The sequence below is a fragment of the Microchirus variegatus genome, assembly GCF_963457635.1.
Source record: "Microchirus variegatus genome assembly, chromosome: 14".
In the NCBI taxonomy this organism is placed as follows: Eukaryota; Metazoa; Chordata; class Actinopteri; order Pleuronectiformes; family Soleidae; genus Microchirus; species Microchirus variegatus.
The window spans coordinates 3,295,452-3,319,761 of record NC_139815.1 but is presented as its reverse complement, the minus strand read 5'-3'; the positions used below and the strand labels follow the sequence as shown (position 1 = coordinate 3,319,761).

Here is a 24,310-nt window from a genome sequence, read left to right as displayed (position 1 = left end):
GCGGCTCAGGTTTCGGCCTCGGCAGCGTGACCTCATACGCTCTGTTCAAGTGCACAGAGAAACAGTCTGTGTCAGCACATTAATCCCAGAGAGAGTACATATACTCACACATTCATTTAAATCTTAATCCTTAAAGGACCATAAATTTACCTCGTAGCTGATCTCACCAAAAACCTGTCCTAAAAATATCCTCGGGGGGGGGGAAAGCTTAAAGCGATAGATCAGGTTATGTTCTATGCAACGTCTAGTGCACGATGTCTGAAAAGAATTTCTTTGCTGCTTTATTGTCTGACAGAAAACTGAAGTTTGTGTCTCAAACTATAGAGAAAATCAGCGCTTTTAGCTCACAGGGAAACAGGAGCCGCTGCACTAGTGCTGCCTGGTTTAGTAAGTTTGAGTCGCCGGGATGAATTCAAACAAAGAAAAAACACAGAAGTCACAAAATAGCCCACTAAATAGAACTTACCGATGGAGGCAGCAGTGGATCAGCGACTCCTGTGGCCCTGTGACGTAAAAATCGTGGATTTTCTCTATGGGATTTGGTGCAGGGAGATTCAACTTTGTATGGGACACAACATTCGTTTTCAGGTTAAAAGGGGAGACAAAGCTGGATAAATATTGTTGGGATATTGTACACTTAAGCCGGCATAGATTTCTTTTCTATGTGAGGTGTTTATGGGGCTTAAATCAACAAAGAACCTGAATTAGCCCTTGAACAGTGGCCCACTGACCTGGCTCAAGCTGCTGTGTTGGGTCTCGTCCTCTTCTCTAGAGCCTGAACAAATGCAGAGAGTGAGAGAGTGAAGGCAGAGTGAGTTAACACATGAAGGAAGACCACACCACTGTCCTGCATCAGTATGTGTGTGTGTGAATGTGTATTTTTCTGTCATAAACACTGACCTCATCAGGACCAGTCGTCCTCGTGCAGAACAAAACCTGGTCCTAATGAGGCAGAACCTCATTTCTGAAGGAATTGAATGTTACGTTTAGGGACTAAGATTTGGACTGTGGTTACAGTTAAGGTTTGGGTTTATTTATTTATTATATTAACTGTTAACGTCAGGGACAAGGCTTTGTTAAATGTTTGACCAAATGAATGCAGAGAGTCAATGCAGAGTCCTGAGAAGAGTAGCTGCACAAACGTCTGTGTGTGTGTGTGTGTGCATCAATGTATCTCTTTGTGAGGACCAAAATGAAACACACAATTTGAAAGGGCTTTTATTAAGAGTTAAGACTTGTGTTTTGTCTACGAGTGTCCTCACTGAGACTGCTGCACATGAACGTGTGTGTGTGTGTGTGAGCAGACTTGGCATATGGAGAGCTGAGTGTAAGGGATCTTGTGTTTTGTGTCTGCAGGGACTTGTCAGTGAACTCCTGTAGGGAGAGAAAATCCACTCAGATCTGCAGAACACATCAGGACAGTGTGTGTGTGTGTGTGTGTGTGGGTGTGTGTGTGTGTTATAGACGAGAGAGAGACGTCATCCGTTACCTTTGACCGGTCCATTGATTTTCCCAGTGTTGACATCTTACTGAAAACCTTGGCCTGGATGAGTTGTGTCTAAACTGTCTTTACTAATGCCGCTTTTCCACTGCGCAGTTCCAGCACGACCCGACTCGTTTTTACTCAGGTTTGTTGTCGTTACTATAGCGCCTCCTCAACGTGGGCGGAGTCATCGCAACACGTCTGCGACTGTGACACCGACACACAAACTAGTGACTCGTAAAGCAGTTGTTTTGGGTGAAACTGAATCATTAGAATCAGTTCATTAAAAAAAGCATTTGTTCACAGAATCGTTGACCGCAGTCACTGAACTGAAATACCAATAGTGGCCTGCAGTCTGTTGACGTCACATTTCAGTACGGGCTCAGCTCGATTGAAACCTCGTCAGAGCAGGTACTACAAAACAAAACCAGGTATCAGGTACAGTCACTGATGGAAAAGCAAAAGAAAACGTGCAGAGTCGTGTCTGGACTGCAGGGTGAAAATGAATCAAACTAAGCTCAAGTACATCATTGTAACATATTAGTTCCAGAGTCAGCGAGGAAATTTACCTCATTTTCTGGGCACTGCTAAAACGCTGCCGCCTACAATCACAGATAAAACAATTCCAATTCTGTACATTGTCTCGCAAGTTTTTTTTTTCTTCCACATGTACCAGTTTTTATCACGATATTTAGGTTTTTGCGCGCGTCTAGGGATGGGGTCGTACCTATATTCCCCAGGTCCTATGTTCCCTGTTTTTCCCAAAAAAGGTCCACTTTGTATGTGACAGGGGAACATAGGACCCTTTTTTTGGAAAAAGGGTAGGATTAGGATTAGGGTTAGAGAAAGGATCCTATGTTCCCCGGTCACATACAAAGCGGGGAACATAAGACCCGGGGAACATAGGTACGGTCCCCTAGGGATAATGGGGGGGAAATAACCAGTGTGAACAGTGTTATCACAAATTTCCATGGAATATCGTGATGCAATTGTAAGTTGATATCGGCCACACCTCCACCCTGCTCCCCCCTCCACTTTCACAAATCTTTGAGAAAATCAATTTCCCGGTTGTTGCTGAAACTGACCCGATGCCTGCTGACACACACACACACGCACGCACACACACACACACGCAGACAGACACACACACGCACACAGAAGAATGAGGTAATGGCAAAAGCTCAAAGACGGATGGATCAGAGACGATCGGCCTTCCTTGGTTCAGCCTGACCTCACCTCTCTGAGCACACTCTCCCGCTGCATTCTCCACACATACAGCAGTAAATTATTCTTTACAGTGTGTCAGGACCAAGACAGGAAGTGGTGTCATTTATTTACCATCTTCACGTACTCACGCAGCAGAAAAACACACCTCGAAGAACCCACAGTTTGTCCTACAGTGGAAAGAGAAAAACTGTTTTTATCGCATGACTAATGCTGACCGAGCAGAGCCAGGCGAACCAAAAAATTAGGGCCCGAGCCGAAACGGCTCCTAGCATGAATTTGTGCAAGGGATCCTTCAGATTGTTGTTATATATTATCCATGCATAAAAGTCTTGAAACCAAGTCTGGCGAAAATGCGATATTGTCATAGTTCCCAGACCTGTGCGTTGCTCAAAGGCTCTATAGCACACCCTACGGTGAAAATAGAGGCAAAATTGAGTTCCTGAATCGTGGTGGGAAGATGTTATAGACCAAAACGAACAAAAACAGTAGACAGTAACCATGGCCTCAACTCAACAGGAAGTTGGTCATTTTGAATTTAGCCATACACGATTTGCACCCTACATAAATGTGCAAACTCGTCCAAGCGTGTTTGTCGTACCGACATTAAAAAAAAAAAAAAACTTGGTAATTCGTACAAAACACATCAGAGGTGAAAGGTTATTGAAAGGTTTTGCAGATTCAAAGCGGTGTGGCCATGGCAACCCTCTGTGTTTTGGGGCGTGGGGACGCTTGCATGGGGATGCGAGGGCCCTATTGTGAGTGCACAGAGTCCGAGTTAAAGCATCCACTCTGTTTTTTAAAACAATGACTGGTGACAGCAGAGTGTGAGGAAGTGTATACTTGCAGCGGAAAACCTCAGAAACACACTTTAATGCCTTTGCTGGCACCGAGCTCACAGCTGCAGCGTGAGCATCCAGCAGGTCGTCACACTATCTGAGTAAATGAAAAGTGTGAGCTGTAAATTTTTTTGGAGCTTGGCAGCAAAACGGAGGAACGCCGTCCAAGAGCTAATCGCACATTATGGCTCGGGACGACCCAGTCACTGCTTAGTTTGTAAATCACAAGGTGCCAAAAGCAGAAGGTGGTGAAGCAGCCACAGACCAGAGCAGTGTTCCACACAGGAGTGCATTCTCACCGGGATTTTGACCCATTTGAGCAATGATACAATATTCAGAATCTGCATCAGGTCAATGAAAAATGGAGAATCTGATCCAGTGAAATCCAGTGGTAACCAGTCATGGTGTGACCCTGAAAATTCAGTTCTGAATCCTCAAGAATCCAGATTTGGCAAGCCCTTAAATAAAACGCTTTGGCACAGAGCGTACGGTCGGTAAAACGCTCGGGCTAGCACTCTTTACATTACCGTAACTACGCGACACTTTGTGCCATCGGAATTTCAACAGTTTCTTAAAGCTAAAAACTTGCACTTCAAAGCCAACATGGTTATGACGGTAATTTCAGTGACACTGATGCAGGAAGACTTTCTCTTTACAGTTATGTAAAGAGTGGTAGCCCAGGCGTATTGCAGACGATACGATTATGCAAGCGATCTTCAAATTACCGTAACTGCGCAACATTTTGTGCTATCGGAAGGATTTCAACGGTTTCTGAAGGCTAAGAACTTGCACTCTACTTTAATTGACACTGATGCAGGAAGCCTTTGTCCCCACCGCCGCCCTCCACACACTCAGAGCGGTGGAGAAACGGAGCAGGGAGTTCGTTATCCAAAAATGCCCCGAAGCCATGATAAAAACCACTGCTGAGGTACATAGTTTCCATTTTATAGGCCTGTTTTTGCACATTGGGAGACATTGTTTTCATCGCAATAAAATCTCTAAAATCTAATTCCATTTTTTTTTTCTTTCTTGACTTTCACTGTATACACGCTCTTTACATGCAGTAAATTGTAAATAACTGCCAGATATTAAAAGTTGGGCATATGCACTTACTCACAGGACATTTTCTGTCCATTTTATTATTAAAATAAGGCAAAAAAACAAGAACTATTCATATATATATACGTATATACACATACATATATGTATATATATATATATATACACATATATACAGTATATGTGTATATATATTCATATATATACATATATATAATAAAAATAATTTTAAAAAAATCAAGAAAGCAGGGTGAGGGTACTGTGGAATTAATTCGAGTCACTTATGACTGAAACAAATCTGCCCGATTTTTCTTTGTGGGGATAAAAGAAAAATAGCTCTTTAATTATGCACGATACAATAACTGACTCTGTGATGGAGACAAACTCGACTCCACCCAGTACATTAACCGAGGTCTCACAGGAGGAGTTTTACCGACCATCAGATGCTGGTGGATGTGCAGGGTGTGGGTTTTTATTTTATTTTATTTTTTTTGGGGGGGGGGGGGTTGTTGACGATAGAATAGAGCTGTGGGACTTTTGTCCCCGTGAGTGGGGAATCCATTTATTAAAATCCAGTCAGGGGCGAGACAACCAACCTATTTCAGCTTGTTACTATAATGGTGCTTTTCCACGACACAGTCCCGGCACAGCACGGCTCTGCATTTTATGGCCTGTTTTTGAACATGGAGACAAAAACTCAAACAAATATTACTTTAAATATGTTTTATACTGTCCAAATCTCTAGTGTTCATGTACATCTAACATCTTTAAATTGTTATTTCACCATTTTAACATGGTGTAAGTTGTAAATAACTGCAAAAATGGGCAAAAGAAAGTACTTAAAGGACATTTTCTGACCTTTTTATGGTTAAAATAAAAAGTCCAGACAGACATTTTGAGGGTTAGGTGTTAAAGGGTTAAGTGACATAAGTCATAATAACCATCACCTGATATTGTACATAGTAGTACAACAGGATTTTACATAAATGTATCATGTGATTGCATCAATACGACTGCTACAGTAATGCAACAACATAAAACCATGATATATTTGAGCTCAAGTTTTGTTTTTACATTTATATTGATGAAAATATATGGGTTAGGGTTTTTTAGTACCTGCTCTCACATGAGAGCAGGTACTAAAAAAAACTCCAGGTACTATCACTGATTGAGAAGCAAAAATAACGAGCTAGAACTGTATCATGGAAAAATCGCCAATTGATTCCCTGAAATTACCTGAGAAAATGTCCATGATTTGCAGAAAAGTAAATGAGCAACATTTTCTTGATGGTGTTACTTTGTGGTTCTTGTTGTATTTCTTTATCTTTCCTGGTACAGACAGTAACATTTCTCAATGGTTTCCAAAAAAGTTTTTTCCTGAGAGAGCAGATGTGTGGTCCTGTGGTCGAGCAGGCGATTCCTCCTTTCTACTTGTTCTTGCCGAGTGTCCTCTGCTTCTCTGCGTGCTCCACGATCTTCTCCTCCACATAGAGGCCTTTGCGGCGGCGGACGGCGTTCATGTATTTGAGTGCCTGGTTGGCAGAGTCTGCCTTCTCGCCGAAGTGCAGGTATTCTTCCTCGGTGGTGGGAACCCAACACGGATCACTGCTGATCACCTGGGACACAGAGAGTGGGAGACAAACAGTGGTCAGTGATCGTAGAACACGAGCGTCTCACTGGACACAGAAGCCAAGAATGTTGTGTGAAATGTCAGATGTTCTTCTCACCGTGCCCCTCTCTGCGTTTGTCGTAAAGAACGGCAGGAGGACGAAAACATGGGACAGACGCTTCAGTGACGGGGGAGGTTGTATGAGGTTATGGCGTACGCCAGTAAATGTGGGGCCATTTTATTTTGTAAGGAATTGAATATTTGGACTGATTTTTGCCACTTAACCACTTCTTCCCTGACCCTCCTTTTGCAGTCCCTGCTCGAAAATGACATGCCCAAACTAAATAGAGTAAATCTCTGCAGTTACAAGCTCTATGTGAATTATCTTGCTATCAAACTACAGATAACACTTGTGAGATTCCACCAGAGGTGTAAATTTCACTGTAGATGCCACCGTGTCAGAGTAAATGTACATGGAACACAGCATAACTGAAGGATTGTTTTCTCTCGCCTAAAAAAAGATTGCATTTTAAAGCAAATATCACCTTTAAAATATGCAGTAGGGGCTTAAAAACACATGGAGGTCATATAACAACATGTAGACATGAGCTGTGCAAAGTCTGATGCTGTTGAAGTGAAGCAGAGTGAAATTAGAGAGGTTTTAGTAAAGCGATGTCTAGGCGTTCTCTCTTTCGGCACAGTTTGGCACCATCTGTGCCATTTGAGATTACTTAGGTACCAAATTATTAAAAACCCATTTAATTTTATTTATATGTCACTATTGGTCTAAAAAAGAATTGAAAAAAGTATGATAACTCGCTGTAAATGAACGTTCCCTGTGCGGTGCGTAATAACAACTCTGTGACTGTCGAGATTTGTAAAAGCGTCTCGCATTTTGTAAATTTGTTTTGTTTTGTAAAATGTAAATTTGTTTCAACTTTTATTAATTGTAAATGTTTCACATCACGTAATACTGGTTTGCACTTCCAGGCCACCGTAGCAACTCCTTGGTAAAAAAAAAAAAGGCTGATTTTCTCAGTAGACTTTGAGAGTTCAGTGGTTTGAAAAGTGACACAAACTTCAGTTTTGCGTCACAAAGGGCTGCCCAACAGTAGAATAAAGAGCTGCAAACAATCACAATTTGGACTGACTTAAATCAGCCATTTAATCATAGTCAAATATATGCCGATGATCGACCGAACTGACGAGGGGACGCCACGCGCACAAACGCACAGCTCAGCTGCGTGATTTCAAACAAAGGCTGCGTCAAATGCCGCAAACCGACGTGTGACACACATTAGTAACGATTACAGTGGCAGCAGCGACAGGCAGCGTGGGCTCTGCACCTGGCTCCAGTTACACTGGGACAGATGGCGGGGGAGCAAGCGACAACAACGGGTGGATTAGAGGACGCACGCTCGCACACACGCGCACGTGAGCAGCATATGCAGGAGGACAATGGGGTCCAGTTGAGGGCGAGGAGGAGGAGGGATGTGGCATCCTGCAACAGTCAAGTGCTTGACTGGCTCAGTGAATTAATGCTGACACCATCGAGGAGTTCTGCCGCGACGCCAAAAGTAAGCAGTTTGTGTCACGACCCGCTGCACACAGACACGCGTGACGTGAGGCTGCACATTAGAGTTTGAGCTCATCTCATTTACGTCAATCTACACGCTTTTGAAAAAACAATTCAAAACTAGACGCCATGAGCAGGAAGACGAGAAAAGTCTTGTCGTTCCCCTCCCCCCCCCCTTATTTCATGATGTTAAAGGCCATTATTTAAATACATGTCACCTCAAAATCAATACTCTATAAACGCAACTCACAACTCTCTGGAACAACTTCTTGAAACACATTGTTGACCTTAATTTATCTCTCTGACCTTGAATCTTCATATTCTTTACCTCTAAAACCTTAATTTTTGACTGTTTATTTGACCATTTATTGTAATCCTTTATACCAGGAGTGTCAAACACATGGCCTGCCCGCAGGATGAATTTGCGACAATTTCGATTCGAACCAAATCATAAAGTTAAATATTTTTCAGTTCCAGATACTTGTGACTAAATGTTCCGTGCTGTTGCAGATCCGCTGTGATCTGTAGTTGTTATGTAATTTACTAAATTAAATTTTTCTCAAGACATTTCAGGTTGTTCATACTGTTTTGTAAAAAAACAGAACGAAGATACGTCCTTAAATGTAAAACAAAGGTACCTCATGAGTTTGACACCTCTGCTTTATACTATTAATATTTTGTTTGTTTCCATCTATCTATATATCTAGTTAGCAAGTGAAGTATCTAGCTAGCTGAGTATCTAGCTAGCTGACTAAGGGGGTCGTACCTATGTTCCCCGGGTCCTATGTTCCCCGTTTTTCCCAAAAAAGGTCCACTTTGTATGTGACAGGGGAACATAGGACCCTTTTTTTGAAAAAGGGTAGGGTTAGGATTAGGGTTAGAGAAAGGGTCCCATGTTCCCCTGTCACATACAAAGTGGGGAACATATGACCCGGGGAACATAGGTACGGTCCCCTGACTAAGTATCAAGCTAGCTAGCTGACGAAGTACCTACCTAACCTTAGCATACCTATCTATCGATGTAATAACTATTTATCTTTATTTTTATGTAACAAAATAAACTCATTGAGATTAAAAATATTTTTTGAAAGAGTCTCCTGAACAATACAGGCAGCTGGAGACATAGTTTGAGACATGAAGGGGTTACAACTTAAAGGTGCCATATGTAAGAATGTGGCCATAATAAGTTACCACATTCAAATTCAAAATACCGAGGTCTTTTAGGTTTCGTTTTTTGACGTAACTAGCAACCCGTGGTTGCTCGGCAGCTGAGACTCTACTGACTGCAATGATTGGTAGACGGCGGTAGGTGGCGCCACATGGCAAAACATGATTTCAAAACATAAACATGATTTGCAGTCTGCAAAATATTTTTTTTAATGCAAATATTTTGGCTGTACTGTTGTTGTTGGTGAGTTCAGTTTGTTATATGAACATTATTCCTGAGTCTCTGTCACATATTAGGAGGATTTTAGGGCCAGTTGCTTTAGATTTATTACACAATGCACCTTTAATGAACATAAAACATAAAAATAATAAAGTTTTATCTATCTGTCTATGCAAAAGGACGAGAGAAATGTCAGTGAGCAGGTTGTAGTATGACGGGATAAACTCTTCCTGGTCCACACAAAACTGAGAGTTGGTCATCGTCCAGCACCAGGTAGTGAAGCAGCTCATGTCCGCATCAACAGCATGTGGGTTCCTGGAACTTAAAGATCTTGGACCTTTAGGTGAAAACCTGGTTCTATTCACACAAATCTTAAGTCTGCAACTGAACAAAAGCCCCATTCTGATGGAAATCTAATGTAAACGTCCCTATAGGATCCAGTAACCCTCCAGTTACACAACAATGCAACGCTCCAAATCTGCTCTCTCTACCCGACTGCTCATTCATATGTTAATCCAATATTCTGGCCATATCAAATCGCTGTCAGGAGGAACGCTGACAGCAGTGCTGAGTAGGAGTCGAGTCCTAAAGCCGAGAAGGCTAGGGTCTGTGGGAGGGGCCTCACCGTGAACTCTTTGTGAGGAGACATCTGCACTCAAACGACACGAGACAGACAAATTTTAATGAGCTAAAGACAATGACTTGAAGACAATGGCTGCAGCAGAGAGGGGATTTTGCGCTTGAGCTGGTGGTGTGTCATCAGGTGCTGCAAGATGCACAGGGTTCAAATGATGACCCGAAGGTCACGGCACACAAACAAAAGGTCTCGCAGAGGCTCTTGGTTACAAGAGTTCAGACTGAAAACCTTTCAGAGGAATCACAAAAGTGTAGAATCTGTGACGGTGTGTCCACGCAAAATGTGACATGTTTTTTTTTTTCAAGTTGTAGGACTGTGATCGCTGGATCATTTGGAGACGACCCTCCTGCAGCTTGGGCTCTGGGACTGAATGGATCAGACATGTTCACTACAGCAGGAGAGCGTTCCCGGGTGTCCAATCGAGGGCTGGAGCCTTGGTCACGTGTGCAGGAGGCCAAAGTCGCTATGCACTTCGGCTTGCACAGACAAGGCTGTGGTTTCATTTATACTGAAATAATTGTCCAAATTTCAAGGTTTGCACAAAAGTTTACCAATCATTTTTTAAACTTTTCCATAACTTATCCTGTTTTTACCCAACTTCCATGACTCCATTTAAGTAGTGACCTGAGGTCACAGAAATTAGGCTCCAACTTCAGTGCCTTAGGTCTCTTGCAGGATTTGTGGCAAAAATGTGACAGCGAATTCGGAATGGAATTAATCAACATGCACAGCCGACTGACTGTCTCTCTTTCGAGTCTTATATTTACGTTATTAAAAACACACTTTCCTGACATTTCTAAAGATAAGCATCCAGTTAGTGCTTGCTAACTTCACTCGTCAATGACTATAATACGTACTATGTGTATCACGTGGTGGGTGTATCATGTGACACTAGTGAGTGACGTTTATGCAGCTTACAGTAGATCTCAGATAAAAACCTTTCCTTTCACTTAATTCCAAATCCTTTCCAGGCCTGGAAAACCTGTAGGTTCTTGAGCAATGGGTTGCACAGGTGCGGGTACCAGTGGACCTGCTCGCAAAATCTCTCTTTCTACAACCACAAGAGCTTTCCATGGACCATGTGCATTCGCCGCAGATCGTGGTCACGAAATGCTGCGGTGGCTGCTGAATGTCCACATTAGGACGGCATGCACCAATGATACATTAATCCAGCTTTATCCAGAGCCTCTACCGCTGTGTTCCTGCATTAACCATCTCTAAAATAATCCAGAAATTTGAACATGAGAACATGTGGACCAACTTCTGTGGACACTGTCCTTCTTACATCCAGCCTCTCTGGATGGTTTCAGGAGAATGTCGAGTATCTCATAGTGGACTGTATGGTAACAGGAATCATGAGACAAGCAGTCAGAAGTGGAGGATGTTGAGACTTAATATATCGCACACCCAGAGTCGGAGGTTTCCAACAGGCTCTCTTTCTCACGTACACAAAGGCTGCATTGAAGGCGTCCACAACTGCAGAGTGTTACTCTGAATGCCCTGTAGTTGCACGTGAACTTGTGCTTGTGACACATTTCCCTCAACTTCCCCATACTCTTTGTAACTCATAACATTTTTCAAACACTTGCAGAAAAACTTTGCTGATGTTGTTATAGTGTGCAGTTAAAAGTATGTTTGCTTTGGCGCCACTGACAAAACACATTCTAATTCAGTTCTAAAGCCCAATTTATACTCCGACTGCACAAAATATTTATTATATTACGGAGACGGCAAGAGCTGCGATTGGTCCTCAGGACAGGCCGAGCAAAGCTGCTCTGTGCCGGCTCACTGTGCGCACCGAGCGTCGACAGAGGCGGAGCTGATCACCGCCGACAACGTCACTGCCAAACTATAAATATTTTATATCTTAATACACACAGCACTTGTTTAGACTCTAAATGGCCAATTTCTCGCAGTCTTTCTCTCTCGGACGCCATTGCTCACTGTACCAAAAGCACAACAACCTTGCGCAGCGACCCCTACTGATCGGGTGGGAAATTGCAGCGCGTATCCGTCCCCGACGCAGAACTATGAAGGCTTGAGGGATCTCCGTGGTTACGCAGTCGGATAACGCATTACGCAGTCGGAGAAGTATAATGTGGGCTTAATGCGGATGGCGTTTTATTGTGAATGTGGTAAGAAACATGAGACAGACAATCAGACGGATTATAAACAAGCTTAGAGAAAATGTCCTTATTGACTTTGACCTACTGTCCTGGCAGTAGTTGTGCGAGTTCATTCCTCCTTAACCAAGAATTGTTTTAGCTACTCTCAGTTTCAGTTTGGCCTCCAAACGCAGGATAAAACCGGAGATAATCGGGTTCAATTGTTGGCTTGTTCGTGACTTGTCATGTTTATTGAGTGTCATAATACCCGATGGCACAACAGACAAAATAATTTGTATTAAAAAAGAAAAAAAAGGGGAAAAAAGTGCTGTTTCTCTAGGATTCGATTCCTTGATGATTTTGGGACATCTGTGGTTTGGAGAAGGATCATTTAGAGCCTGACTGTTGCTACATGCCCATAAATGGCAATAAGGGCTAAATGTTGGGTTTCGACATTAAGATGAAATGTCTGCCTGGACCAGTGCTCTTCTTCCACTGTGGGCACATGTGTTAAAAACCCACATGAGAGGTTTGACTCGAGAGCAAGAATGAAGGAGACTTTGAAAATCTGAAAGCAGAGAAAGGCTGCGGCAGAAATATCATCACTGATCATAAAAAGTACCAAAATTGGGAATTAAAATGTATCCTGATAAACAAACTAAACAAAAATGATATACCGTCGTACTTCCTTGTGCATTACTTGTGACGTGACTGCAAGACAAGTAGGTGAAGCTGACGTTTAAGTACATTTGTTTTAATGACCCTAATCAATGTAAAAGTAAATATCTAAGGCTCCAATATTTCCATATTACCGTTTTGGCTCCACGCGTTATTTTGTGTAGAATGTGAACACTAAATCAAGTTACCTGGCTCGTATTAAGAGTGTAATTGGAACAGAATTACACTCTACAGTCTTTGGATCGACTCTCAGCTGCAGCAGTGCTCTGATACATACACCACAGAGAAGATACTCCTCATCAGGCCCACTCATCTCTCCAGTCTCAGTCGAGCGTTCCACTCACATCGTCCTCATTTCATTATTATTTCAGAGCTGGAGTTGTACATGTGTGGGTACTGGCAGACTTCTTCATATCATCTCAAACAAGTGTCCATGGTTACTGTCTTCTTTGTTAAAAAAAAAAAACAGGAAGCATGTGCATTCAGAATCAAATCAGAGCGCTGAATGTATTTGTCAGTGTAAGGGTCGGCCACGCAGACCAATGTGGAAACTGGCGGATGACGAAATGTACCTCACACGGACTCTGGCAGCCGTCTGCACACAGGTGGAAGTGGAAAGTATGACCCAGCCCTTAGGCTGCATCCACACAAGCTCTGTTTTTGTTTTAAAACAAATAAATTCTGCTGTCAACATTACCTCAGCACTTTTTTGGACCACAAATACAGATAAGTTTGAAAGTCCTGGTCTCTGACGGGTTGGGGTAGACATGAAAATGAGATTGTGGTCTGCATCAGTGAGTCTTAATAAGTGACTGCACATGGTCCCATGACTCCTGAGGTCATGATGAGTTGTGAAATGTGTCCACAACTGGATTATTGGGCAGAAAACTGTAAAGTTTGAACTAGGCTTAAGCAAAACCTGATCCATTACCCCAGCTGACAGATGTCCATCTGGTCCACAGGGTGTGTGTGTGTGTGTGTGTGTGTGTGTGTGTGTGTGTGTGTGTGTGTGTGTGTGTGTGTGTGTGTGTGTGTGTGTGTGTGTGTGTGTGTGTGTGTGTGTGTGTGTTTGTGTGTGTGTGTGTGTGTGTGTGTGTGTGTGCACTTCAGCTTGAGCAGCAGGTATAACGGTCAAAGACACATGTTGTCTATTGCAGCTCTGACTCAACTCCCTTGAGGAAACTGTCTCATTAACCATACGGACTCAGAACCCCATTTAACAAGCTCTGTCACACAGAAGCTTGTTAAATAAGTGTGTGTTCGTGTGTGCGTGTGTGTGTGTGTGTGAGTGTACTCGTATTGATATCTTTGTGACGCCATTTTGACCATTGCCCCACAATTTTAAAGGGCTTTTTCAGGGTTAGGGTTAGGCATATAGTTGTGATGGTTAAGGTTAGGGTAAGGGGCGAGGGAATGCGTTATGTCTTTGATGTGTAAAATAATGACGATTTTCCACTACATGGTCCCGGTATGACTCGCGTTGCCTCTGCATGGCAAGGTTATTTTGCTTTTCCATTAGTGATAGTACATGGTACTTTCTTTAGTTTCTGCTCTCACCAGGTTCCAAGCAAGCTAAACCGATGCTAAAATGCGACGTCCACAGACTGCCGGCCACTGATTAGTCAGAGAGCGTCATCACTGCAAGAGTCACGAGAGCGACGGCCGACACAAGAATCAAAGTGAACAATGCTGAACTGTAGATCAGTTAAAAAGACTTAAAAACCCTGAAAAATTGCGCTAATCTGTGACGACTCCACCCACGTCTAGGAGGATCTACATTTTAACGGAAAAGCAACCAAACCCTGCAAACCTAACCCTAACCCATGAAATCAACTGTCGAGCTGCATTATGCCCGCAGACCTGTGTTTTAGAGCTGAAAGCAGCCGTTAATGATGTCCTGTGTGACATTCATACACTTCATATTACACTGCTAAAAATAATGTGGATGCAGAACACAGGACTTCCTGACATCTGGAACAGAAAATGTAGCCTTGTTTAGAAACACTGAGGTATTATTTAATGCTAATTTAGGAGAAGCCGCAAATGTTTTGTATCATATCGAGGTCTTATCCCCACGGAACCGGCATCTTAGGAGCTTTAAAAGATGGTTGGAGTATAAACCAGCAACACTCCCCGCTAATTCTATGCATACGCTCAAAGTCTCTGTTTTTGGTGTAATTGAGTGGCAGCGTTACAGCGCCACACACAGGCCTGGCATACATGCGACAGCATTTAGAGTTCGTAAAGGGGAAAGTTTCCGGGTGGATAAGACGCAGATAATGACTTTCCTCATTTTACCACCGAGTCATACTCAGTTTACTGACTCTGGATAGGCCTGTTCACGCAATATTAAAAACATAAACAAAAAAGCACGGAAAGAACAATTCAAGATGAGACGTTCTTGAATGAAGTCCACTCTCTTTAAGTTGACAATGTGGACATTATGCTGCAGAGCCATGCCATAAAAAAACCCACTGCACATTCTGACAAAATAAAGAAACAAAAAAAAAACCTGGCAACTTTGCACCACAAGCTCCTCGTTTGATATATTTATAACAGGCCTGGCAGTTTCATGTGTCCACTATTTCATGTAAGAAAGTGGGCAAATCTATGGAGGAGGAGGACGACGACATAACACTGAACAGATGTTGAGAATATTAAACACTTGAGGAGGGAGAGAAAAAAACGCTGACACAGCGAGACAAGTACTGTGGCTGCGCTACATAAAATCTCTGCAGGAAATTGATTGTTATGAGACATGGACGTCACTTCCATCTGGTTTTAACATACAGTCTGCATCTGGATTTGTTGTACTGCATTAAGATAAAAATAAAAATCTTAAAAAAAACACAGGTGTAAGTGAACACGGAGCACACTGCACTCACAAAACACTCAGTCTAGTCTGAGCTTCTTCAAATCCACAATTTATCACTTTCAAGATGGTCCTGTTTATTATTTTACTTTGATTGGAATTGTTTTACAATAAGTTTGAAACTTTCCAGTGATTTTGTTTTCATGTCATGCTGAATTACTTCCACAAATAGTAAAAGTTAAAAAAAACCTCTGTATTCATTCTTACAGTTCTCTCTATAGCCCCTTTTCCACCTATGGTCCCAGCTCGCCTCGACATTTTTTGTTGGTTTTCCAGTATAAAAATATTACATACTCAACGTGGGCGGAGTCATAACTGCACGTCTACATGAAACTGCCATGACTTTGTTTTACACAAGACACACGCACGCACGCACAAACAAGTGACCAGTGACTTGTAAAGCAGTTGTTTTCAGTGTAAGTGAATCATTAGAATCAGTTAATTATAAATATTTGTTCAGTACTTCATCACTGTGATGCTGTTCTGTAGCGCCGTATAATTCACTTTTCATAGTTACCTCCCAGTGGCTGAAGACCAGCTGTGGACTGGCCAGTCCACTCGTCCTCTTGCGGATCTCGTCAGCGAACCCGAAACTCTCAGCCACGGGAAGAACGGCCTTGATGATGAACATCTCCGTCCCTTCCTTCATCTCTTCATTGAGGACGCGACCCTCGCGCTTCCCCAGAACACCGTACACTCGGCCTAATACAGGAACAGACACACATGGTGAGCGACATACAGTAGTGGAATCAAAATTGACCAATATTGATGTTCTAAAACAGTGGTTTTCAAACAAAAACGTAATCCTGAGAAAATATTGATCCCTTTCACTTTATTATTGTTATTCGCTTCATTTTCTACGCGCTCTGGTCAAAATCCCTCAGCTTCACTCTGACCACATACCCTGGTGTATAGAAGAGTATTTCTGATTTTCCTCCAAGTACCACCAGAGGAAGCTCACGTACCACTGGTGGTACACGTACCACAGTTTGAGAACGATGGCTGTAAAACATACAGACATATTGCCATGAACATTTTTTTTTTCTTCAAAAAGCTTCAAATCATTGTTCCGGTGGGACGCTGAAAGCACACAATTCAAGCACTTTCAATGCCCCATGTGTATTTAGAGCGATTAAGAACCCAAAAGGATTATACAATTTTACTTAGTTTTATAAACCCACAATTCAGTTTCAGTTAGATATATATATATATATATATATATACATATTTTTTTCAGTTAACGAAAATAGTTTTTCACAATTTTAGTTTTCGTTATTTCATTAGTTTTGGTGAACTATAATAACCTCTGGGCAGAGGCATCGCAGTGAAACCTGGCGGAGCAGGTTTGTGTTTACACGTGTTTGGAGAGAGAAGTTCTTATGGCATCATAATTAACAAAACAACACAGGGAACACTAACGCCAACACTACCTACACTATCTCACACCGTTTGAGACACGGAGACTTCCCACATCTATCACACGTCTCTATTACTGCTTTAATTTAGCTTATTAGATGTGGTGAGGTGTGAAAATAAACCTCAAGTGTGTAGATGAGAGAGGGGAAAGTGTTTGGGAAAAAACAACAATAAAAAGAACCCAGTGATTCACTGAATCTATTCTAATGTAACCACTACAGTATAAACATCAGCATTACATGTGTATTTAGGATTTTTCAAGGTTCTTGAATTTACTTTTGTCATATTCACAAAAATGAAGTGTCATGAGATTATTTTACTTTTAATCCTATGTTTGGTCATGCAATGAATTTTGCTTTAGTCTCTGCTTTGTCTTTTAAATGTGTTCTTGTTTGTGTTCTGTTTTCTGAAAAATGAACATGTTTGTAAACACAATTGATCAACACTGATAAAGACAAAAACATAAAAATAAGAAAAAAAGCAGTTCTCTAAAGCATTGGTTCTCAAAGTACGGCCCGTGGAAATATTTCTGGTGGCCCCGCAATGAATTACAGTTGATAGTTTTAATCCAGGAGCTACCAAGCTTGTTAAATGTTTCTTGGACATTACTGGATACAGACCAATAACTGTAAACTGTACAACTGTATTTACTATGTCATCAAATGTTGGATGACATAGTGACACAGTATAGTATTACGTTTTTGTCAAAGTTTGGCATTTACATTTCTTCCCAAAAATGTTTCACATTTTGGACGACACAGTATAGTATGACGTTTTTGTCAAATTTTGGACCACATTTTTTTTGAAAAAAATTGTCAAATTTGGGACTGCATAGTATTGTACAACGTTTTGTCAAATTTCAAAAAAAATTTCACATTTTGGACAACGTAGTATAGTATGTCCGTTTTGTCAAATTTTGGACTCCATAATTATTACAAATGGGATTTCTTTCAGGTTTTTTTCTTTTTTTTCCCTTTGGCGGCCCTCAGTCTAATGTTGGGTTCCTAAATTGGCCCTCAGGTATCAACACTTTGAGAACCCCTGCTCTAAAGGAACACTTGAATCATGTACATAATCTGGGAAGATTAAGATTAGAGTCTAAACTTTCTCCCTTATGTTTGAAAAAATATCCGAATGTTCCGATAAAAACAAGTGACAGCCCTACTAGCTACACATAGAGCTGTATCAGATTCAGTGGTTCCAAAGAGTGGGTCAGGGCCCACAGATGGGTCACGGGGGACTTTTTTCAGTCCCTGAACAAATTTGCAGAATATTCCTCCAACATTTTCACTTAAGATTTAAACGTTTAAAATAGTTGCAATTTATTAAACATCCTCCTCGAAAATGATTTGTTTGCTAAATCAAAATGTTATGTCACAGGTGTTGCGGATACCTAAATATGCCCTTGTCGCGACTGATTTTGTGAAAACTGGGTTGTTGTATAGAAAGTTTGGGAAACACTGATCTGATTAGTCAACCAATTGTTTCAATAATCAATAATTAGCCCTGCTCACCACTCCAGACCTGTAAAAAGTGGACAGCAATACATACATTGTACACCATTAACATTTCAGAATCAATATTTTAGTCAAATATAGTGAAACTATTTTTAGTCTGGTCTTTTCTCACAGTAACGACCCCCTCGTGGCACATTGACCCAGAAAAAAACTGTTTTTCTTTGTTGTTTTTTCAACTGAACCCAAACTAATGGCACGAATCTCCACAGCTCGAGACGAGAGTCAACATCAACAGCGACACAGGTCAGACCAATGCAAAAAGTCGGGAAAGTTTTGATATTTTTTCAGTGAATACCTCACTTAGTCAGCCGGCTCTGATCTAACTGACAAAGCAGTTCTTTGTGTAACGAGCTGCCGGGGCTACTAACAAGCCTGGAGATATTGTTTACCCACATGTTAAATGGAATTTCAAGCCTCATTTTCATCCTAATGACTTTCAGAGGACAACAATTTAGGGAGAGTTGTGGGGCATTAGTAAATACTGAGCTCTGCAGACCCATCTCCTGCCCTCGTGTTAAAAATGTACACTTATTTTTAGTCGTTATAATGACTTAAATGCAATAGTCCATCCATCCATCCATTATCTACCACTTTATCCTCCACCAGAGGGTCGCGGGAGTTGCTGTGCCCATCTCAGCTGACATAGGGCGATAGGTGGGGTACGCCCTGGATAGTTCGCCAGTCCATCCCAGGGCCACATATAGAGACAAACAACCATTCACTCACACTCTCACACCTACTGTCAATTTAGAGTGACCAATTCACCTAATCCCCAAATCTGCATGTTTTTGGACTGTGGGAGGAAGCCGAAGCCGGAGAAAACCCACGCACACACACGGGGAGAACATGCAAACTCCATGCAGGAAGGCCCTAATTCCAACCGGGGCTCAAACCCAGGTCTTCTTGCTGCAAAAGCAAGAGTGCTAAAAAATACGAACAAATGACCAAACAAGAAATAAATATAACCTAAATTGATAGACTGCATGTTGCAGTGAAGCCAACAGTTGAGTTTGCAGATTTAAAAATGTTTGTCAACCATGTTTTTCTTACCCAGCACCTCAGCCGTGGCCATGATCTCACAGGTGTACATGGCAGCCATGAGTCTCTGGGGCTGAGCCTGGAAGGCGTGACGGCAGGCGTCCTTCGTGGCAGCGATCAGCTGACCGGAAACCGGACCGTAGCAATCGGTAAAGGCAGCGTCTGTCCTCCGTCTGGCCTGGCTCAGACCTGCTGCTGTTGCTGTGCCCTCTGACTGAGGAGATGTCTCGTGACCTTCTGCTAAACCCTCACGAGACATGTCCAGTGGTGAGTCCTGATTCTGAGATGGGACAGAAGACTGGATGTCCCATCTCTCCATGGAGAAGCAAACTCCCATCAGTGGCTCCTCACACATGGGCCCCGACAGAGTTGCCAGCTGGAAGCCGCTGATGATGCTGCTGTCAAAGTCTCGCAGGCCTGCAGCCTGAGCTCCAGCCTCGCGGACTTCACCAGCCTGGTTCAGACACTGCCACACTGAGGACCTCTGATAGCCCTCAACACTGTTCAGCAGAATGTTTGGGCCATACCTGAAAATAACAACAACAACATGGTGAAAACCACAGATGAGGTCCACGAAGACTGAGCAGTGTCATTGGAAAGCATCAGAACTGGGCATCACTGCTGATTTCCTGAATGCATTTCATTCCAAATCACATACAGCCTAGAAGCGCACCTGATGCTTTATAACTGTTTTATTACATTTCTGCTGCTGGATAACCCTCTGAATCAGACACACTGAACCTTCAGTGTCAAGAATAAAGACCTTAGAATCTTATTGTCATAATACAAGCAAGAAACTGCAATAATTATCTTCTCATTATGTTTTGACATAGGAGACATGATTTATGCAACAATTATCATTATACAACATTGTTATTTTAAATTAAACGTGAATATTATCACCTTCACTTAAGAATAATCCATTACAGGACTGTTGTATTTGACTGCATCAGCTGTAGCTTTGTGTACTTAATACACTTCCAGCTCTGTGTATAATCTAACATTAAAGTAAACGCTTGTTGTACATTTTCCTGAGAGCTTCATTAAAATGCTCATTAAATTCACAACACCTTAAGTTTATGCCATTTAAAGAACCTGTTTGTGAGACTTTGTAAATCGATCACTCTCCCACACCAAAATCCATTGAGGAAATCAGCCATTATACATCACAGCACACAGGAGTTGCTGCCTCCATCACTCAGTTCAAATGTGATATTTTGTGATCCGGGTGTTGGTTCTATGTACGTGAAAATGTGAAAAGTGTATGCACGAGAAACTCCAGTGTCCTGTGAACTAAAAATGCTGATTTTCTTTATGGACTCTGGTGTGTGAGAGTAAGCGATTTACAGAGGTCACGCAACTCTGCTCTCTGTTTTTCTCATCATCAGTCAACCATTTCTGTATGTCCATGTCTCTGAGGTGAGTGTCATCAGACCTGCGTGGACCAAAAGCCCAGATTCGCTCCACAGCGTTCCTCCACCTCCTCCCCTGCAGCAGGTTCTCCAGCTGGGCCTTCAGTCCAGCTATAGCCTCCATGGTGCCGACACTGATGTCCAGATTCTTGCCCTCCCTCAGGGACAAGTTCATCTGCTCCAAGGTCCGAATCAGCTCCGAACTCCTCTCCAACAGACCGGTCACCTCTGTCAGAACAAAACTAAACGATGAACATGGATTCGTAGAAAAGTAAAACTGAGAGATGTTTAAGGAAGTCTGTTTCGACCTCTCCAATTAATACTTTTTCAAGTTTTATTTTGGTGTTGATAAGTATGGTCATCCAGGCAGATTTTGACCCCAAGCAAAACACGGAGGAAGACACTTAGCAAAGATGGTTGAATACCACTTATGATATAACTGACAGCAAAAACACTGCTGTGAAATCTTTGCACTGATGTGGATTTTAGGTTTGACATTAAATCATTCCATTTTCTTTTCTCCCGATGACGAACAACTGGGGAAATTCACATTTTCGTCTCATAAATGCACACGGAACAAAAATATAAACGCAACGCTTTTGTTTTTGTTCTCATTCTTCATGAGCTGAACTCAAATATCTAAAATATTTTCTGTACACACAAAATCACCATTTCTCTCAAATATTGTTCACAAATCTTTCTAAATCTGCGTTAGTGGATGAGATAATCCATCCCACCTCACAGCTGTGGCATATCAAGATGTTGATAAGGCAGCATGAATGTTGCACAGGTGTGCCTTAGGCTGGCCACAATAAAAGGCCACTCTCAAATATTCAGTTTTGCTTTATGGGGGGGGGGGGGGGTCAGAAAACAAGTCAGGTGTGACCACCATTACCCTCACACAGTGCAACACATCTCCTTCACATAGAATTGATCTGGAGATAAATGGTTCTATTAAAAAAAAATGAGAGCAAATTATATTTTTGTTCAGTGTAACTTCCTCCTCCATGTGGACTTAAAGTCAAACCAATTTGCTGTTGTTGGATCACAATACCATAATTATTACTCTCTAGAAAGATAAGATTGGAAACAGTCACTCTCCAGACCAAAGACTATAGAGAAAATTAGCGTTTTTGCACACAGGGAAACAGCAGCTAATGGTCCACTGCTGCTTCATTTGCCAAGTTTGTGTCACTGTGGTAAATCTGAATAAAGAATTTCAAACAAGGAAGTCACAAAACATCATATTTTAACTAAGCGTTGGAGGCAGCAATGGATCAAAAACTCCTGTATGCTGTTGAAGTAAAATCGACAATTTTCTCTCTGGACTTTGGTGCAAGAGCTTTAAACGGTTTACAAAGTGAGACAATATCCAGTTTCTATTTAACGGTGAGATACAGTGGCAAACATATTCTTGTTGTTTCATTGTGTACTCTATGTCCAGGTCTTACCTTGTGGCAGCGGTATTGCCCGGACACTGACAGTGGCCAGCCTGTTGGGAGTGGTGAGGGTCACCAGACCATTGGGGTCCACGTGAAAGTTGTCTGAAAAACGACTCTGTGAGGCCTCTTCTTTCACCTACGAGAGCATAAAGAAAAAGATCACTCAGAGCGCAGACCTCTACCAAGGCTGAAACACTTTGTCACTTGCATTTTCTTACATACCGGAACATGAGATTTTAACATTTTTGATCTACTGGATCGAGAAGAACATTCTGGATCTGTATCGAACCCTTTACCTACTTATACACTACCGATCAAAAGTTTAGGGTCACCTATACAATGTTTTTGTGTTTCCCATTAAAACTCTCACATTTATTCATTAAAAGAGTTGCAAAATGAATCGAAAATATAGTCAAGACATTGACAAGACAATGATTTTTATTCAAAATAATAATTTTGCCCTTCAAACTTTGCTTTTGTCAAAGAACCAGTTGTGCCAACATCATTACACAAGGGTTTTCTAATCATCCAATAGCCTTCTAACATGTATAGCAAACACAATGTACCATTAGAACACTGGAAAAGGGCCTCTATACACCTATGTACATATTATATTAAAAACCAGACGTTTGCAGCTAGAATGGTCATTTGCTGCACTTTATGAGTTACACACGACAGCTTTAATGCTAAATCAAATGATTTCATTGGCCTGGGCTTACGTGTATGTCAAACATTTCTCAGTGAGTGCAGCATTAAAACTGCCGAGCGGAGAGAGACTCACCTGGTGAATGATGGCTACTTTCTGCTGCTTTCCCAGCTCTTCGTTCACCATGTCCACTTTAGGAGGACGCACCACCGTTTCTCTGAATGGAATGATGGGCTTGGACGCGGTGATTTCAATTTTGGCAAACCTGTAAAAAGGCGGGCAAACCAAACTCTCGTTACTGACTGATGCTGGTGACAGTGACTGTCGTTGACATCAAAGTCAAGGACTTTTCAAGGATTTTCCACAAACAAATTCCTGAAATTCTAGGACCGAATGTGCTGATAGCTTGAGATGGGAGGGCAACTTGATTTGTTGTAGATGCTAAATCTACAACGGGTTTGTTTGTGATATGTATAACATTTTGTACTGTGTAATGTTAATGCATGACGCGTTTCCATGACGACTGATCGGAAAAAGACACCCATGACGTCCGTCTGTTAAAATGAGTCTCTAAAGTAACGCCGTATTTTGTGCCGCGGCACTGGGGTCCGGGCACCGTTTACCAGTTAGCTCTGTTAGCTCCTTTACCGACGTTAGCGGCCTACAGTCGAACTGGAGCAGTCTGTTTATTAAACGAAAAGAGCAGCGCTACAAATAACTGTATGTGTACTGCGTATGTGTGCCTCTGTTTTTAAAATTTAGCCTAACAGAGGCACATAGACTCATTTTAACAATCGGGAGTCAGGTAAACATGACGTGACGGGTGTCTTTTTCCAGGCAGGAAACGTGTCATGCGTTAATGTTGATGCCGTTAACTGCCATTTACGTGCCCAGCACTAATAAAGTTACAGAGCTTGAGTAAAAACAAAATAACGCTACCAGACAAATCTTGCCTATTGCAGCTTTAATTGTTATCATTCACTGGCTTTAGTTGTCTGATTCCTACACGTAAGGACATAACCTCCATATTGATTAGTCTGTCTAACTGCCGCCCTTCTCTGAATTAAAGGCTTTACTCCACAACACAGAAGCTTCCTCGTCTCTCCAATGACCCAGTGACCCCGGGTTGACTGGGTCATTCCTAAAAAAAGAATGTCTGTGTTTATGTTTGTGTTTGGCTGAGACACGGGAGAGTGTGTAAGCGCTCGTCGGATCCGGCGATCAGTCAAGACAGAAAACTGTCTCCATTTGTCCATCAGTGAACAATGGAGTGAAATCTGCCAAAAATCATTTTAGTAGTTCCTGGAATGACACACAGACACTTTACACTGCACATTGTACTACCTTCATAAAGCCAACACAGTAAACGC

At 42.0% G+C, this 24,310-nt stretch overlaps 1 protein-coding gene across 1 annotated transcript in view; it reads right to left on the bottom strand.

Moving 5' to 3' along the window:
- Positions 1-5,940: 5,940 nt before the first annotated feature.
- The window catches only part of efl1 (elongation factor like GTPase 1), a gene marked incomplete at its 5' end in the record, with an annotated part of 69,470 nt that continues 51,100 nt past the window's right edge, over positions 5,941-24,310 (bottom strand). The window contains 6 exons of the mRNA XM_083900375.1: positions 5,941-6,221; positions 15,987-16,171; positions 19,453-19,967; positions 20,876-21,080; positions 22,304-22,430; positions 23,076-23,205. Coding sequence (XP_083756501.1) covers positions 6,033-6,221; positions 15,987-16,171; positions 19,453-19,967; positions 20,876-21,080; positions 22,304-22,430; positions 23,076-23,205 — 1,351 coding nt within the window. The 3' untranslated portion in view covers positions 5,941-6,032. The remainder of the gene's footprint in view (positions 6,222-15,986; positions 16,172-19,452; positions 19,968-20,875; positions 21,081-22,303; positions 22,431-23,075; positions 23,206-24,310) is intronic.